The 18,526-nt window shown below is 40.9% G+C and overlaps 3 protein-coding genes across 4 annotated transcripts; all 3 read left to right on the forward strand.

The window, feature by feature from the left end:
* On the forward strand, nt 1,891–2,885 carry LOC109130924. The gene has a single exon (XM_019241051.1). The coding sequence runs from the start codon at nt 2,006–2,008 to the stop codon at nt 2,735–2,737; it is 732 nt and encodes a 243-aa protein (XP_019096596.1). The 5' UTR covers nt 1,891–2,005; the 3' UTR covers nt 2,738–2,885.
* Nucleotides 11,653–14,945, forward strand: LOC104767059 (pentatricopeptide repeat-containing protein At2g17525, mitochondrial-like). The gene is made up of 2 exons (XM_010491082.2): nt 11,653–12,997; nt 13,874–14,945. The coding sequence occupies exons 1-2, from the start codon at nt 12,107–12,109 to the stop codon at nt 14,885–14,887; spliced, it is 1,905 nt and encodes a 634-aa protein (XP_010489384.1). The 5' UTR covers nt 11,653–12,106; the 3' UTR covers nt 14,888–14,945.
* Nucleotides 15,083–18,284, forward strand: LOC104767057 (SRSF protein kinase 3). 2 transcript variants are annotated; one of them, XM_010491080.2, is made up of 5 exons: nt 15,083–15,431; nt 16,049–16,306; nt 16,988–17,521; nt 17,636–17,683; nt 17,763–18,284. In XM_010491080.2, the coding sequence occupies exons 1-5, from the start codon at nt 15,249–15,251 to the stop codon at nt 18,051–18,053; spliced, it is 1,314 nt and encodes a 437-aa protein (XP_010489382.1). In that variant the 5' UTR covers nt 15,083–15,248; the 3' UTR covers nt 18,054–18,284. The 2 variants fall into 2 exon arrangements, with proteins under 2 accessions (XP_010489382.1, XP_010489383.1); XM_010491081.2 differs by lacking the exon at nt 16,988–17,521 and having other exon boundaries at nt 16,049–16,840.

The following is an 18,526-nucleotide window of genomic DNA, read 5'->3' on the forward strand; positions in this document are numbered from 1 at the left end:
TTTTTTTTTTTTTTTTTTTTTACCACCACTATTTCTAGACATATTTTTGATCAATTCATTTCTGACCGAGTTTATGCTCAAAAGTGGACGATTTCTTCTAGTAGTGGTATGCCATTTAATAATAATTTAAGATTGACTCAATCATAATTTGGAATCTAATCAGGCCAAGAATATTTGGATGAAAGATGACGATGAGAATGAGTTTGTTCGTGTAGAACCGAAATCTGGATTAGGATTTTGCAACTTTTGATGAAAGCAAGATTTAAAAATGCAGTTGAATTAATCTGATATTCTAATGAATGAAACGTTCTGTGTGCTGCTGTTCTTTACACGAAATGATCCAGTCGATGTTTGGTTACACGGCTATGATGGGAACCAAACATCGACCAAGTCAAAGATGACGGGTTAATTAATGGTTAGAAAACTTCATTATCTTCAACGTGGATCCGTCCTTGTAAATTGATTACAGCACGTAATGATATTTTAGTTTTCAAGTGTCTTGTTCAATTTTATATAAAAAAAAAAAAAAAATTATAGTTGTAAACTTGTAATCTATAAATACTGTACAACATCGCTGGCATCGGATTCTCCGAGTTAATAACGTAATTGTAGCTTCCATCTACTGCCAAATAAGAGCGAAACAGCCTGTAAACTCTTTTGTCTTATTGTACAAAATATATTTCAATTCACTAATAACAGCCTGTTTAATTGTTGTATTTGGAGTACATATTTAGTTTAGGGAGAAGTCAGCCATAATTTTTAATCACTTATTTCTTTGGGTCATTGTAAAATATATAAATTGAAGAATATCGTGGCCTCGTGGGTCTGTTCACATATACTCATATAGACAGTCTGGAGACATGTTCTGGAGGAAGACTTATTATTTTGTCACCAGTTGCATATAAAATAAAATTATATTTGGGTCATTCTTAAGAATATAAACAGTTACTTGTGTTTGCCCGCACCCATATAAATATGTACACTCAAATTTGTATCAATAACAATCAAAAGAAGAAAAAAAAAACAATCCAAAATAAGCTAAAGAGAAAAAATAATAATCATGTCTTATGGCCAAGAGGAAGAGGTGGTATGCCATCTCTCATCCAGCTCATCCTCACACCCTCTCTCCCCGATACGGTCATGCGGCTTGTTTTACGTGTGAAAGAGATGAGTATAATCGTCTTTTCTATTATTGTACCACATGTAAAGTGGAGATCCACAGTGATTGTAATCAACTGCTATGGAAGATGAGACATCCTTATCACCCACAACATCCTCTTATCATGAGTATAGAACGTAGAACCGGAATCATGCGTAGCTCCCGCTCCCATTGCGATGACAACGATGAAGATAATTCCTTCGCCCGCTCCGGTGTCATACCACCCTGCACATGGTGTGGAGAAGAATTGTTTGAAAAAACTTCATACTACGGATCTAGTTTCTACCGATGTTCTCTCTGTGACTTTGGTTTGTGTACCACTTGTGCCAAAAAGTACCCACTTCCTACTATCTCTAATCCAAAAAGCCATCACCACTCACTAACTTTCCTTCCTCGACCACTTTTGCTTCCATGTGATGCTTGTGGGTTGGTAGAAAGATCAGACCCAAGTTATGTTTGTTTTCAATGTAACTATGTGGTCCATAAGACTTGTATCAACTTACCACGCGTCATAAAACTCACCCGTCACTCTCATCGTCTTTCTTACACTCCTTTTCTCCCACCCCAAATTATATATTCGTGTCGTCTTTGCTACAAAACAATTGACAACAAGTATGGGCAATATTCTTGCAACGATGATTGTTGCTCTTATGTAATCCATTCAAAATGTGCAACTCATCGGACAATATGGGATGGGAGAGAACTCGAATGGGAGCCCGAAGAACTTGGCGAAACTGAAGATGTTGCGCCATTCAAGATTGTTGGTGATGATTTGATCAAGTATTTTTGTCATGAACATAATCTAAAGCTTGAGAAGTACAATGGTGTTCGAGAAAAGGACAAACAATGGCGTGCATCCTTCATATCGACTCCCGCAATTTCTACAACTGCATGCAATGCGATTTTTTTCTACACGAGGTATGCGCAAATCTTCCTCGAAAGTTAGATCATGCATTGCATCAACATCCTCTTTTCCTTGACCCGATTCCTCCAACAAAGTCCAATTTCTTGAAATGTGTGGCGTGTTCTCGAGCGTTCGCTGGTTTCAGTTATAAGTGCGCTTGTAAGGGTAGCTGCAGAAGGTTTCAGGTAGATGTTAGATGCATCTTAGTTGCTAAATTTTTCACCCACAAAAGTCATGAACATCCCTTATTTATCCCCATTTCTACTGTGGACAAAAAGGCTTTATGTGGGGCTTGCAAGACCACAGGTGCTGATTTCTATCTACAGTATACTCTATGTGATTTTTCTTTATGTTATAAGTGCGCCACCGTTCAAGATAAGCTACACTACAAATACGATGCACTTCTACTCTCCCTTTGCTATGGAGAAGCCTCAAATAAAACATATTGGTGCGAAGTATGTGAGGGAAAACTAGATTCAAGCAAATGGTTCTATACATGTAACAAATCTTACATCAATATCCACCTTAATTGTGTATTTGGATCCGCTGCTTATATGAAGTCAGGCTACACATTTTATAACTACCATGTGACGGTGAAAGTTCTATACAATAACTGTAACACTCGACCGATTTGTGGTCGATGTGACAGTCGTTGCTCGAGTTATGTATACTGAAAGTCGTCTGATGGGACGAATTTTATGTTCTAATGATTGTCTGGGACTATTTATTCGGTAACCTTGTTAACTTCTTTTGTGCAGTATTGGACATGTGTATGTACTTTGAAACTTGTATTCCCACTATGTACTCTTAAAGAATAAGAACCTTTTCAAGTTGACAGTTCAGTTGCATGCAATATCATTACAAAATCTTGTGTTAATTATAAAACTGAATCTGGATTGGTTCAAATTGTTCTAAGATAATAGGATACCCCATTTATTTTTTATTCCGAAGCTTAATACTTTGTTTTTTTAAATTGGAAGAAAAATACCTCATCTAATTTTCATTGATTTAAAAATACTTGGTCTTTAAATTTTTGGTAGATTCTAACCCGTGAATTAAGCGTCGTTAACGGACGTTATAGATCATTTAACGGGTGTTACAGTCTAACCACACGAACTTTTATAGATATATACAACAAGGTAAGGCTAATTAGATGATTTATTGTTCTAGTGTAGTGGTTCAAAGTGAGTTGGGTACATCTCGACACCAGGGTTCGGCGGGTTCGAGAGACACCAAACCGCTGAGGTTTTTTTTTTCTTTTAATTTTTTTTTTCTCTTTCTCCTTCAGAAGAATCTGTTGGATCTGTGAAAGAAATTGTTTGGATTTTGTGGAATTGTCTTCTTCTTCTTTGTCTATCAATACTGACCAACAACAACTCTCTGATCTCTTTTGAGATATTCCGTAATCAGATCTGACGAATCCGAACAGATTTTCAATTTTTTTATTTGGAATCTGAAGTATCAACGAACTCTCCCCAATCATCATCCTTACTGTTGTTTGTAGTGAATACATCGGCAGTTGGCTAAGGAAGAAGAAAAAAATTGATGTCGTTAGATCGGGAAAACCATTGTAATAGATGGATTTAAAAACTTCAGTTTTAGTCGGCCACCATCAATGTCGTAAGGGTTTCGATTAGTAAAGAAGATGACTTAACAATTATGATTTTACCAGTGGCTTCGAACATGTATTCTAAAGGATTTACCAAAACACATTATACCACCAGACCATACCAATATATTCGGAACAAAGTGTATCCAAAATATATATATCTGTACATATACATGTGGTTAGACTTTAACGTCCATTCAATGATCTGTAACGTCCATTAACGACGGTTAAGTCACGGGTTGGAATCTACCAAAAATTTAAAGACTACGTATTTTAAAACCAATAAAAATTAGATGAAGTATTTTTCTTCCAATTTAAAAAGACGAGGTATTAAACTTCCAAATAAAAAATAAATGAGGTATTTTTAGACTTTTTTCCCAAGAAGCAATAACAAAAACAAACTAATGTCAAGTTGGAAGCATGAAAAAGGCTATAACAAAAAAAAAACTTGAAAAAGGCACTTTCAAAAATGTTACCAATCATCCTATACCATAAGTACCTTAAAGAATGAACTTTCACACCCTAAAATTTCTCACATTGTCAATCATTATTTCGTTCCACGTCCAAAGTCTTAACTCTTAAGAACATGGCAGCTTGCTAAGAAGAACCTAACGACACCACAAAAGTAAATTTGAAGTACAAAAGTAAATGTAAAGGTGGCTCCTTTTCACGAATCAAAGAGACTGATCAAGTTGCGATGGTGAAACTATGTTACAGGGTTTCCGTTATCAGAGTTTTTTCATTTGAATAAAGGAAGACACATGTTTAAAGCTGGTGGAAAGACTGTTTTGTGGCTAACGGAACGTCGACGTGGTTGTTGGTGAGCTGTCGCACATGAGTTGTCACATACGAGCTGGAGCACTAGAGTCCAAAGTCTGCTTTATAAGGAGAAGTCGTTGCAGTCGTCTTCTCCATTACGAATAATCTATGAATAAGATCTTTTGTAATCTCTCTCTCTTTTTCCGATATTTGTAAACGGTTTTTTCCCTTCTTATTGGAGTTGTTTCTTACTCTAGACTCTTGTAAGTTGGGAACAGATTCCTTTGTTTATTACGAACATTGGTTCTTCTACCATTTCTAATAAAAAAAAGTGTTTTCGTTATCAAAGGTATCAGAGCTAACCGACCTCGGAAACTATGGCGGAAACTCGTTCTCAGACGGCGTTGAAGGAAACCGTGGCTCGTGAAGCAAGCGTGGTGGTACGAGAGGCAGAGGAGGCCATCGGTACTCAGATCAGTAAAATGATCTCTCACACCGACACGTTGGAGGCGAAAATGATGGAGCAGAACGAGAAGATTGACAGTAGTATCAAAGAGATGTTCTCAGCGATCAGTCTCCTATCAAAATCCAAGGAGCCGATCCCAGCTACCATGGAACGAGATCTGAGTCCACCGAGGGCTTCAACCTCTCACGTGGTGTGTTTAGATTCGAAGGCTCGTGAAGACAGGGGACGAACAGAGTCTTCAGAGAACTATGATACTATCACCAAGATGGGTAATATTGATTTTCCTCTTTTCGATGGTGATGGGGTGAAAGAGTGGTTGTTCAAGGTAGAGGAGTTCTTTGAGTTAGATCGAACACCACATTCGAGGAAGATCAAAATGGCAGCTGTGCATTTCGACAGTCACACATCTCATTGGCACCATGCACTGGTACAGTCTAATCTTTATGGTCATTTGTTGCGAGATTGGGATGCATATAAGATGAAACTTAAGGAGAGATTTGATGATGTGTTGGAGGATCCGATTGCTGAGCTTAAAAAGTTACACGAGACTGATGGTATTGTTGATTATCACCAAAAATTTGAGTTGCTTAGAACAAGGGTTAATATGTCCGAGGATTACTTGGTTAGTGCTTACCTTGCAGGCCTAAGAATGGATACTCAGATGCATGTACGTATGTTTCAGCCGCAAACAGTACACCACTGCTTGATGTTGGGTCGCCTCTATGAGAAAGCTCACCCCACGAAGCCTATTTCACAGTTTGGGACATCGACTAAGCCATCTTCTGGTAACATGAGTGGAAAAGGTATTCTTGGTGTAAAGAAGGAGCCGTATTCTGGAGGTTATTCGGAGAAGAAGACGGATGACAAGGGTGATGGGGTAGGCTCCAAGAAGTTTTTATCTAATGCAGAAATGAGTGATAGAAGGGCTAAAGGTTTGTGTTATTTCTGCGATGAAAAATATACTCCTGACCATTACCTAAAACATAAGAGGAAGCAGTTGTACCTTATCGAAGTCGGGGGTGGAGAGGATGAGAGTGATGAGGAAGAGGAGAGTCTGGAAACCATGGAGGTCACACCTAGAGTGTCTGTAAGTGCAGTATCTGGTGTAGAGGAGTATGACACAATGAGAGTGAAAGGGTTGTATGGGAAAAGAATTATTTTCATGCTGGTTGATTCGGGTTCAACTCACAACTTCATGGACCCTCGGGTTGTGTGATTGACTCGTCTCAAATGACACGAGTATCAGTTGCGGATGGAAGGAAGTTGATGGTTCATGGAGCAGTCTATAACTTTCAGTGGACTTTCCAAAATACAACATTCACTGCAGACTTTATGTTGATTCCATTGGGAGGTTGTGACATGGTTTTGGTGATCCAGTGGCTTCGAACCTTAGGAGTTATCTCGTGGGAATTCAAGGAACTGGAAATGAGTTTTAAGTATGGGAACCAAAGGGTGATGTTGCATGGTATTAAGCCAGGATCGGTACGAGGAGTGAAAGCAAACAAATTGAAGAAGATAAGAGACCAAGAGGCTCAAATCTCTATGATATACGCAACAGAAGGAGGAAACATGGAGGAAATGCAGTTATGCAGTATAGAGGGTGAAAACTCGGTTCTTGCAGAGGATTCAGGAATTGGAGAAGTAGTGCAGGAGTTCGAGGAGATCTTCAAAGAACCGACTACACTACCTCCTTCCAGAGAAAACCATGACCATAAGATACCACTAAAGGAGGGAGCAAACCCAATCAATATCCGTCCGTATCGCTATGCAGTCCACCAAAAGAACGAGATTGATAAGATGGTAGGAGAACTACTAGAAGTGGGCACCATTCAGGGTAGTTCCAGTCCGTATGCATCCCCTGTAGTCTTGGTCAAGAAGAAGGACGGGACATGGAGACTCTATGTCGATTACAGAGGACTTAACGAGTTAACAGTAAAGGACATGTTCCCTATTCCTCTTATTGAGGATTTATTGGATGAGTTGGGAGGGTCTAGTGTATTCTCAAAGATTGATCTAAGAGCAAGGTATCATCAGGTGAGGATGGATCCTATGGATGTGCATAAAACAGCGTTTAAAACCCACAATGGGCACTATGAATACCTGGTGATGCCTTTTGGCCTAACCAACGCCCCTGCAACCTTCCAGAATTTGATGAACACGGTATTCAGGAAGTTTCTGCGGCGGTTCGTACTCATATTCTTTGATGACATATTGGTATATAGTGCCACGAAAGAAGAACATGCGGAGCACTTGAGAGCTGTTTTCCAACTGATGAAGGAGAATCAATTATACGCCAAATGGAGTAAGTGCAGTTTTGCCACGGATAAGGTAGAGTACCTTGGGCATTATATCGAAGGTCGTGGTGTTTCTACTGATCCAAATAAGGTGGTGGCAGTCGCAGAATGGCCGATACCAGTGTCCTTGAAGCAGTTGAGGGGATTTCTTGGATTAGCTGGCTACTATCGCCGGTTCGTGCGTAACTTTGGGACTATAGCTCGACCATTAACAACGTTAACTAAGAAAGATGCGTTTTTATGGTCAGGAGAGGCTCAACAAGCTTTTGAAGAGCTGAAAANTTTTCATGCTGGTTGATTCGGGTTCAACTCACAACTTCATGGACCCTCGTTCTGCAGAAAGATTGGGTTGTGTGATCGACTCGTCTCAAATGACACGAGTATCAGTTGCGGATGGAAGGAAGTTGATGGTTCATGGAGCAGTCTATAACTTTCAGTGGACTTTCCAAAATACAACATTCACTGCATACTTTATGTTGGTTCCATTGGGAGGTTGTGACATGGTTTTGGGGATCCAGTGGCTTTGAACCTTAGGAGTTATCTCGTGGGAATTCAAGGAACTGGAAATGAGTTTTAAGTATGGGAACCAAAGGGTGATGTTGCATTGTATTAAGCCAGGATCGGTACGAGGAGTGAAAGCAAACAAATTGAAGAAGATAAGAGACCAAGAGGCTCAAATCTCTATGATATACGCAACAGAAGGAGGAAACATGGAGGAAATGCAGTTATGCAGTATAGAGGGTGAAAACTCGGTTCTTGCAGAGGATTCAGGAATTGGAGAAGTAGTGCAGGAGTTCGAGGAGATCTTCAAAGAACCGACTACACTACCTCCTTCCAGAGAAAACCATGACCATAAGATACCACTAAAGGAGGGAGCAAACCCAATCAATATCCGTCCGTATCGCTATGCAGTCCACCAAAAGAACGAGATTGATAAGATGGTAGGAGAACTACTAGAAGTGGGCACCATTCAGGGTAGTTCCAGTCCGTATGCATCCCCTGTAGTCTTGGTCAAGAAGAAGGACGGGACATGGAGACTCTATGTCGATTACAGAGGACTTAACGAGTTAACAGTAAAGGACATGTTCCCTATTCCTCTTATTGAGGATTTATTGGATGAGTTGGGAGGGTCTAGTGTATTCTCAAAGATTGATCTAAGAGCAAGGTATCATCAGGTGAGGATGGATCCTATGGATGTGCATAAAACAGCGTTTAAAACCCACAATGGGCACTATGAATACCTGGTGATGCCTTTTGGCCTAACCAACGCCCCTGCAACCTTCCAGAATTTGATGAACACGGTATTCAGGAAGATTCTGCGGCGGTTCATACTCATATTCTTTGATGACATATTGGTATATAGTGCCACGAAAGAAGAACATGCGGAGCACTTGAGAGCTGTTTTCCAACTGATGAAGGAGAATCAATTATACGCCAAATGGAGTAAGTGCAGATTTGCCACGGATAAGGTAGAGTACCTTGGGCATTATATCGAAGGTCGTGGTGTTTCTACTGATCCAAATAAGGTGGTGGCAGTCGCAGAATGGCCGGTACCAGTGTCCTTGAAGCAGTTGAGGGGATTTCTTGGATTAGCTGGCTACTATCGCCGGTTCGTGCGTAACTTTGGGACTATAGCTCGACCATTAACAACGTTAACTAAGAAAGATGCGTTTTTATGGTCAGGAGAGGCTCAACAAGCTTTTGAAGAGCTGAAAAAGGCTTTATGTGAGGCTCCAGTATTAGCTCTTCCACGTTTCGATAGACCATTTGTGGTGGAAACAGATGCGAGTTCTCAAGGAATAGGTGCAGTGCTGATGCAAGATGGGCATCCCATAGCCTACATTAGTCGCCATTTAAAGGGGAAACAGCTGCTATTGTCCATTTATGAGAAGGAACTGCTGGCAGTGGTATTTGCAGTTCAAAAATGGCGCCATTACCTCCTCCCTAATCATTTCATAATCAAAACAGACCAGAGAAGCCTTAAATACCTGTTGGAGCAACATTTAAACACGCCTATTCAGCAGTAGTGGTTACCAAAGCTTCTAGAGTTTGACTATGAGATACAGTACAAAGCAGGGAAAGACAATTTGGTTGCAGACGCATTGTCCAGGGTTGAAGGAGTGGAGATTTTACACATGGCGATGACAGTGGTAGAGTGTGGCTTAATGAAGGAGATTCAGGACCATTATGAGCAAGATATGGAGATTAAGGACATCGTTGAATCTCTTAAAAAAATCTGGCTGCGAAGAAACATTACTCGTTGGTTCAGGGGGTCTTGCGTCGAAAGAGTAAGATAGTGGTTCCAGCAAAACAAGAACTGCGGTTTTCTATCCTTCAATGGCTACATTGTTCGGGTAGCAGTGGGCATTCGGGTAGAGATGCAACGCTCCAACGAGTCAAAGGGCTATTCTATTGGAAGGGAATGCTGAAAGACATTCATGCATACATTCAAGCTTGTGATGTCTGTCAACGCTGTAAGTATGAAACAGTGGCGAGTCCTGGTCCATTGCAGCCATTACCAATCCCTGAAACATTATGGACTGACCTCTCCATGGATTTCATAGACGGCTTACCAAAGTCAGCAGGAAAGGATGTGATTCTGGTTATAGTCGACAGGCTAAGCAAGGCAGCACATTTTATAGCTCTGTCACACCCTTATACGGCGATAACAGTGGCTCAAGCATTCATGGACAACATTTTCAAACTCCACGGTTGTCCCAAGTCCACTGTGAGTGACAGAGACAAGATATTTCTGAGTACGTTTTGGAAGGAGTTGTTTGCGATGCAGGGGGTGGAGTTGAATTTTTCAAGTGCCTATCATCCACAGAGTGACGGTCAGACTGAAGTGGTGAATCGTTGCCTGGAAACTTATCTTCGGTGTATGTGCAGTGATCGACCTTTTGAATGGAGTAAGTGGCTTCCTTTGGCTGAGTATTGGTATAACACCACATTCCACTCCGCGACTCAGTCGACCCCTTTTGAAGCTGTTTACGGTCAAGCCCCTCATGTTCATCTGTCGTACCTTCCGGGAGAGTCTAAGGTTGCAGTGGTGGCTAAGAGTTTACAGGAACGTGAGAGTATGATTCTGATCTTGAAGTTCCACCTGTTAAGAGCTCAGCACAGGATGCAGGCATTTGCAAACCAGCACCGCACTGAGAGAAGCTTTGACATTGGAGACTATGTGTTCGTCAAGGTCCAACAATATCACCAGCAATCAGTGGTGGTTCGTAGCAATGAAAAGCTCGCTCCGAAGTATTATGGTCCGTATAAGGTGGTGGATCGTTGTGGTCCAATGGCATATAGATTGGCTCTTTCTGAGAGTTCGCAGATTCATCNTGAAACATTATGGACTGACCTCTCCATGGATTTCATAGACGGCTTACCAAAGTCAGCAGGAAAGGATGTGATTCTGGTTATAGTCGACAGGCTAAGCAAGGCAGCACATTTTATAGCTCTGTCACACCCTTATACGGCGATAACAGTGGCTCAAGCATTCATGGACAACATTTTCAAACTCCACGGTTGTCCCAAGTCCACTGTGAGTGACAGAGACAAGATATTTCTGAGTACGTTTTGGAAGGAGTTGTTTGCGATGCAGGGGGTGGAGTTGAATTTTTCAAGTGCCTATCATCCACAGAGTGACGGTCAGACTGAAGTGGTGAATCGTTGCCTGGAAACTTATCTTCGGTGTATGTGCAGTGATCGACCTTTTGAATGGAGTAAGTGGCTTCCTTTGGCTGAGTATTGGTATAACACCACATTCCACTCCGCGACTCAGTCGACCCCTTTTGAAGCTGTTTACGGTCAAGCCCCTCATGTTCATCTGTCGTACCTTCCGGGAGAGTCTAAGGTTGCAGTGGTGGCTAAGAGTTTACAGGAACGTGAGAGTATGATTCTGATCTTGAAGTTCCACCTGTTAAGAGCTCAGCACAGGATGCAGGCATTTGCAAACCAGCACCGCACTGAGAGAAGCTTTGACATTGGAGACTATGTGTTCGTCAAGGTCCAACAATATCACCAGCAATCAGTGGTGGTTCGTAGCAATGAAAAGCTCGCTCCGAAGTATTATGGTCCGTATAAGGTGGTGGATCGTTGTGGTCCAATGGCATATAGATTGGCTCTTTCTGAGAGTTCGCAGATTCATCCGGTGTTCCATGTTTCACAGCTCAAAGTTCTGGTGGGCTCGACTTACATTTCTACGGAGTTACCAATGTTGGTTAATGACGTTTTACTCAAGGAACCTGAGATCATTTTGGAGAGGAAGATGGTTAAACGTCAAGGTCGCGCGACTACAAGATTATTGGTTAAGTGGACTAATGAGGGTGAAGAAGAAGCCACTTGGGAATACTTATTCGACCTGCAGCGTCGCTTCCCTTCCTTTGAACTTTGAGGACAAGGTTCTCCAAACAGGGGAGCTCTGTTACAGGGTTTCCGTTATCAGAGTTTTTTCATTTGAAGAAAGGAAGACACGTGTTTAAAGCTGGTGGAAGAACTGTTTTGTGGCTAACGAAACGTCGACGTGGTTGTTGGTGAGATGTCGAACATGAGTTGTCACATACGAGCTGGAGCACTAGAGTCCAAAGTCTGCTTTATAAGAGAAGCCGTTGCAGTCGTCTTCTCCATTGCGAATAATCTATGAATAAGATCTTTTGTAATCTCTCTCTTTTCCCGATATCTATAAACGGTGTTTGCTCTTCTTATTGGAATTGTTTCTTACTCTAGACTCTAGTAAGTTGGGAACAGATTCCTTTGTTTATTATGAACATTGGTTCTTCTACCATTTCTAATAAAAAAAAAGTGTTTTCGTTATCAAACTCTCGCAAAAGTACTGGGCAGCTTGCTAAACGACACCACAAAAGTACATTTGAAGTACTAATGTAAAGGTGGCTCCTTTTCACGAATCAAAAAGGTTGCGATGGTGAAAATCTCGAAGCTTTTAACATCTTCACGACATGTGTGGCCAGTGAAAAGATTATGGCTTTTTCAACTGCGCTGTCTCTGCTCATCTTCGCCATCTTCACCATCTTCACCATCATCGTCTTCTTCTTTGCTTTCTTCTGTGCCAAGCGATGACCATATCGTTCGTCTCATTCTAGACCAGAAAACAGCTTCAGGAGCTATGGAAACTTTTCGATGGGCTTCGACTTTTCCTGGGTTTATCCATTCTCGTTCCACTTACCGTGCTCTGTTTCATAAGCTTTGTGTTTTCCGACGTTTCGATACTGTCTACCACCTGCTCGACGAAATGCCTGAGTCGATTGGTTTGCCTCCGGATGATGCTATCTTCGTAACTATCATTAGAGGGTTCGGGCGTGCTCGATTGACCAAACGTGTGATTAGTGTCGTTGATCTGGTTTCGAGATTTGGGATCAAACCATCTCTGAAAGTTTTCAATTCGGTTCTGGATGTTTTGGTCAAGGAAGACATTGACATAGCTAGAGAGTTTTTCAGAAGGAAGATGATGGCTAGTGGGATTCAAGGTGATGAGTACACATATGGGATTTTGATGAAAGGGCTTTGTTTAACGAATAGGATTGGTGATGCTTTCAAGCTCCTTCAGATCATGAAGACAAGCGGTGTGGCTCCAAACGCTGTGGTGTATAACACCTTGCTTCATGCTCTTTGTAAGAACGGGAAAGTTGGAAGAGCCAGGAGTTTGATGAGTGAGATGAAGGAACCGAATGATGTAACTTTCAACATTTTGATTTCTGCTTACTGCAACGAGCACAAGTTGGTTCAGGCAATGGTGTTGCTCGAGAAGTGTTTTTGTTTGGGTCTTGTTCCTGATGTTGTGACGGTAACTAAGGTGATGGAAGTTCTCTGCAATGAAGGCCGTGTGTCTGAGGCACTCGAGGTTTTGGAGAGAGTGGAAAGGGAAGGAGGTAAAGTCGATGTTGTAGCTTGTAACACCTTGGTTAAAGGGTATTGTGCGCTTGGGAAAATGAGAGTTGCTCAACGGTTCTTTTATGAGATGGAGAGAAAAGGTTACTTGCCCAATGTGGAAACTTACAACTTGTTGATTGCTGGGTTTTGTGATGTTGGAATGTTGGATTCAGCTCTGGACACTTTCAATGACATGAAAACAGATGCGATTAGAAGGAACTTTGCTACATTTAACACGTTGGTCAGAGGGCTTTCAGTAGGAGGGAGGACAGACGATGGTTTAAAGATATTAGAACTGATGCAGGATAGCGAAACCGTTCAAGGGGCCAGAATCGATCCGTACAATAGTGTTATCTATGGCTTTTATAAGGAGAACCGTTTGGAGGAAGCTCTGGAATTCCTGTTAAAGATGGAGAAACTGTTTCCAAGGGCTGTTGACAGGAGCTTCAAGGTGATAAGTTTATGTGAGAAAGGTGGTGTGGATGATGTAAAGACGGAATATGATCAGATGATTGGAGAAGGAGGAGTTCCAAATGTTATANAGCTCCTTCAGATCATGAAGACAAGCGGTGTGGCTCCAAACGCTGTGGTGTATAACACCTTGCTTCATGCTCTTTGTAAGAACGGGAAAGTTGGAAGAGCCAGGAGTTTGATGAGTGAGATGAAGGAACCGAATGATGTAACTTTCAACATTTTGATTTCTGCTTACTGCAACGAGCACAAGTTGGTTCAGGCAATGGTGTTGCTCGAGAAGTGTTTTTGTTTGGGTCTTGTTCCTGATGTTGTGACGGTAACTAAGGTGATGGAAGTTCTCTGCAATGAAGGCCGTGTGTCTGAGGCACTCGAGGTTTTGGAGAGAGTGGAAAGGGAAGGAGGTAAAGTCGATGTTGTAGCTTGTAACACCTTGGTTAAAGGGTATTGTGCGCTTGGGAAAATGAGAGTTGCTCAACGGTTCTTTTATGAGATGGAGAGAAAAGGTTACTTGCCCAATGTGGAAACTTACAACTTGTTGATTGCTGGGTTTTGTGATGTTGGAATGTTGGATTCAGCTCTGGACACTTTCAATGACATGAAAACAGATGCGATTAGAAGGAACTTTGCTACATTTAACACGTTGGTCAGAGGGCTTTCAGTAGGAGGGAGGACAGACGATGGTTTAAAGATATTAGAACTGATGCAGGATAGCGAAACCGTTCAAGGGGCCAGAATCGATCCGTACAATAGTGTTATCTATGGCTTTTATAAGGAGAACCGTTTGGAGGAAGCTCTGGAATTCCTGTTAAAGATGGAGAAACTGTTTCCAAGGGCTGTTGACAGGAGCTTCAAGGTGATAAGTTTATGTGAGAAAGGTGGTGTGGATGATGTAAAGACGGAATATGATCAGATGATTGGAGAAGGAGGAGTTCCAAATGTTATAGTATCCCATTGTTTGATTCATAGATACAGCCAAGAAGGTAACATGGAAGACACACTTGAGCTTATAAACGACATGGTGACCAGAGGCTATTTGCCTCAATCATCAACATTCAATGCTGTGATTGTTGGGTTCTGTAAGCAAGGTAAAGTCATGAATGGTATTAAATTTGTGGAGGACATGGCTGAGAGAGGTTGCGTCCCTGATAGAGAAAGCTACAATCCGTTGCTCGAAGAATTGTGCGTGGAGGGTGATATTCAGAAGGTTTGGTTGACTTTTTCACGAATGGTGGAGAAGAGTATTGTCCCTGATTCTTCTATGTGGAGTTCACTGATGTTTTGTCTCAGTCAGAAAACAGAGTTAAACACCTTATTGCTGCAGGAAGTAATCGAAAATTAAAGCTAGATCAAGTCATCAAGATGGTTTCTTTTGCTTCTTTTGAAAATCTGTTAAAAGTTTTCGGAGAAGATTTTAAAGAGACCATGAGAAGACGAGAAGGGCAAAATGGAGAATTGGACAACGTCAAAATGGGAAAATGTTTGAAGCACCCATCAATAAAAAAAGGACAAGAGGAGCAAAAAGTGGAGAGAGTCTTACGTTTCGTGCTATTCCTCTCTCTCTCTCTCTCTCTCTCTCTCCTTGTTCGAGAGAAAATTAAAAGAAAGGTAGCTCTTTTATTCAAAGATCCAAACTTTGACAATCAAAATTCCACACAGAACACGAATCAAGCGGTGGAATTCAGACAAGGGAAAGAAGAGATATGTCGTGTTCATCCTCATCTGGATCAGATGAAGACGATGAGGGCTTCGATGCTTACCGTAAAGGTGGATATCACGCCGTTAGAATCGGAGACCAGTTTTCCGGTGGCCGCTACATTGCTCAGAGAAAGCTTGGTTGGGGACAATTCTCCACAGTTTGGCTTGCCTATGATACATGTACTTCTGTACGCATCTCTCTCTCTCCTTATATATCTCGTGTTGCTCTCGCTTTACTATGCCAACAAGATCTTAAATGCAGAATTTGACTTCGTAAATTTGTTTTAAGCATGTACCCATTAGTCATCTCGAATTTCTTTCACATGGGTTGTGATCTGTTTTGGTGCAAGATCTTAGCTTATTCCTAAACCATCTTGTGAATTAACCTTTCACAAAAGCAGAGTTCTGAATATGGTTCTAGATTTGGCACTGCACTATGTTAGTTGACCAACCATAGCAGTTTATTTAAATAGCTGAGAAGAGGAGATCATTGCGTATTAAATGGCGCTGTTTCTTGAATGCCATTGTTACTGTATGGGTATTTCAGTAACTCTAGACTTAATTTAATGTTTTGTTTTCTTATGAGCTTTTTCTTTGGAGTCTTGTACCTTGTCTGAAACAGTGAGACACCTGTTCTGATGTTTTGCTTTTAGAATGTAAGACTTTAGATTAACGATTGAGTCTGAAAATTTTCTAAAAGTTTGAATTGAAATTGAATTATACAAGCTCGGTGTCACATGTATCCTTCTTTTTGGCTTGATTCCAATTAGTTATAATAAACTATGTGTTTATGTCTATTTTGTAGAATTATGTTGCTTTGAAGATTCAGAAGAGCTCCTTACAGTTTGCTCAAGCTGCACTTCACGAAATCGAACTACTTCAAGCTGCTGCTGATGGTGATCCAGAAAATACCAAATGTGTTGTTCGTCTTATTGATGACTTCAAGCACGCAGGTCCCAACGGGCAGCATTTATGCATGGTGCTTGAGTTTCTTGGCGATAGCTTGCTCCGTTTGATCAAATACAACCGTTATAAAGGGATGGAGTTGAGTAAAGTACGGGAGATATGCAAATATATACTGACTGGTCTAGATTATTTGCACCGTGAACTCGGTATGATTCACTCCGACTTAAAACCTGAAAACATTCTTCTTTGTTCCACCATTGATCCTGCCAAAGATCCCATCAGATCCGGACTAACACCAATACTAGAAAAGCCCGAGGGGAACCAAAATGCTACATCAACAATGAATCTGATTGAGAAGAAACTGAAGAGGAGAGCAAAAAAAGCTGCTGCTAAAATATCTGGAAGAAGAGTTTCCATAGTAGGTTTAAGTGAAACACCGACAAAGACCAAGAGAAATTTGGATGGAATCGATATGAGATGCAAAGTTGTCGACTTTGGTAACGGATGTTGGGCTGATAAGAAATTTGCCGAAGAAATACAAACAAGACAGTACAGAGCTCCTGAAGTAATACTTCAGTCAGGTTACTCTTACTCTGTTGATATGTGGTCTTTCGCTTGTACTGCTTTCGAGCTAGCCACAGGCGATATGCTTTTCGCTCCAAAAGAGGGAAATGGTTATGGAGAAGACGAGGTAAAGATGGTTTATAAGAAACTCCAAATCGATTTTTAACCAAAAAAGTTTTTTTTTTTTGTTTTGTTTATCAGCCTGTTTGACATATTCTTNCGTTTGATCAAATACAACCGTTATAAAGGGATGGAGTTGAGTAAAGTACGGGAGATATGCAAATATATACTGACTGGTCTAGATTATTTGCACCGTGAACTCGGTATGATTCACTCCGACTTAAAACCTGAAAACATTCTTCTTTGTTCCACCATTGATCCTGCCAAAGATCCCATCAGATCCGGACTAACACCAATACTAGAAAAGCCCGAGGGGAACCAAAATGCTACATCAACAATGAATCTGATTGAGAAGAAACTGAAGAGGAGAGCAAAAAAAGCTGCTGCTAAAATATCTGGAAGAAGAGTTTCCATAGTAGGTTTAAGTGAAACACCGACAAAGACCAAGAGAAATTTGGATGGAATCGATATGAGATGCAAAGTTGTCGACTTTGGTAACGGATGTTGGGCTGATAAGAAATTTGCCGAAGAAATACAAACAAGACAGTACAGAGCTCCTGAAGTAATACTTCAGTCAGGTTACTCTTACTCTGTTGATATGTGGTCTTTCGCTTGTACTGCTTTCGAGCTAGCCACAGGCGATATGCTTTTCGCTCCAAAAGAGGGAAATGGTTATGGAGAAGACGAGGTAAAGATGGTTTATAAGAAACTCCAAATCGATTTTTAACCAAAAAAGTTTTTTTTTTTTGTTTTGTTTATCAGCCTGTTTGACATATTCTTCTTCTCTGGTATGGCTCTCCAGGACCACCTTGCTCTTATGATGGAACTCCTAGGAAAAATGCCTCGAAAGGTACCCGGAATAACACTTGGTTTTCTTCTGTCTCTTTATTGCTCGGTTATAGTCTCTTTGATACTTCTGCTTTGAATAGATTGCCATTGGAGGTGCAAGATCAAAGGATTACTTTGACAGACACGGCGACTTGAAGAGGATCCGGAGATTGAAATATTGGCCACTCGAGCGTTTACTGATCGATAAATACAAGCTACCAGAAGCAGAAGCACGGGAATTTGCGGATTTTCTCTGCCCGATTATGGATTTTGCGCCTGAGAAACGACCAACTGCTCAACAGTGTCTGCAACATCCATGGTTGAATCTCAGTACACAGAACAATGAAGATCAGATAGAAGGTAAGATGAGTAACATGCAGATCAAAGGTTGAAGAACATCTCTTGTTCTTGATTTTCTTTTGCTTACAAATGATATAGAAACTGCTCTCTCTCTCTCTCTCTCTTGGGTTCATTCTTTGGTTCGTTTCAAATTTTGAATATTTTTGAAGGAAAATTTGTTTGTTTGTTTGTTTTTTTTTTCCTTGTGTTGGGAGATATGATTAGTGACTACTGTATAACAATCAGTTTCATATAAACATATAATATCATCACATTGCGATGCATCAAGTGATTTGATTTAACTAACGAGTTCTGGTAAGCTCATGTGGAATGTTCTCTTCTTATCCCCCAGTCGGGGCAATCCGGATATAATGTTAAGTCTAGTAGTGGTAGTGGTGGTGAGTACTGAGTAGTGAGTGATAATAATTAAACCAAATTTTTAATTCCGAGTGTTCTTTATTGATTGTTCTGTTCTTAAGAACATAAACATAATATATGTTAAATTATAAGAACATCAAGAATAGCG

The sequence above is a fragment of the Camelina sativa genome, chromosome 19 (assembly GCF_000633955.1).
Source record: "Camelina sativa cultivar DH55 chromosome 19, Cs, whole genome shotgun sequence".
NCBI classification, from domain to species: domain Eukaryota; kingdom Viridiplantae; phylum Streptophyta; class Magnoliopsida; order Brassicales; family Brassicaceae; genus Camelina; species Camelina sativa.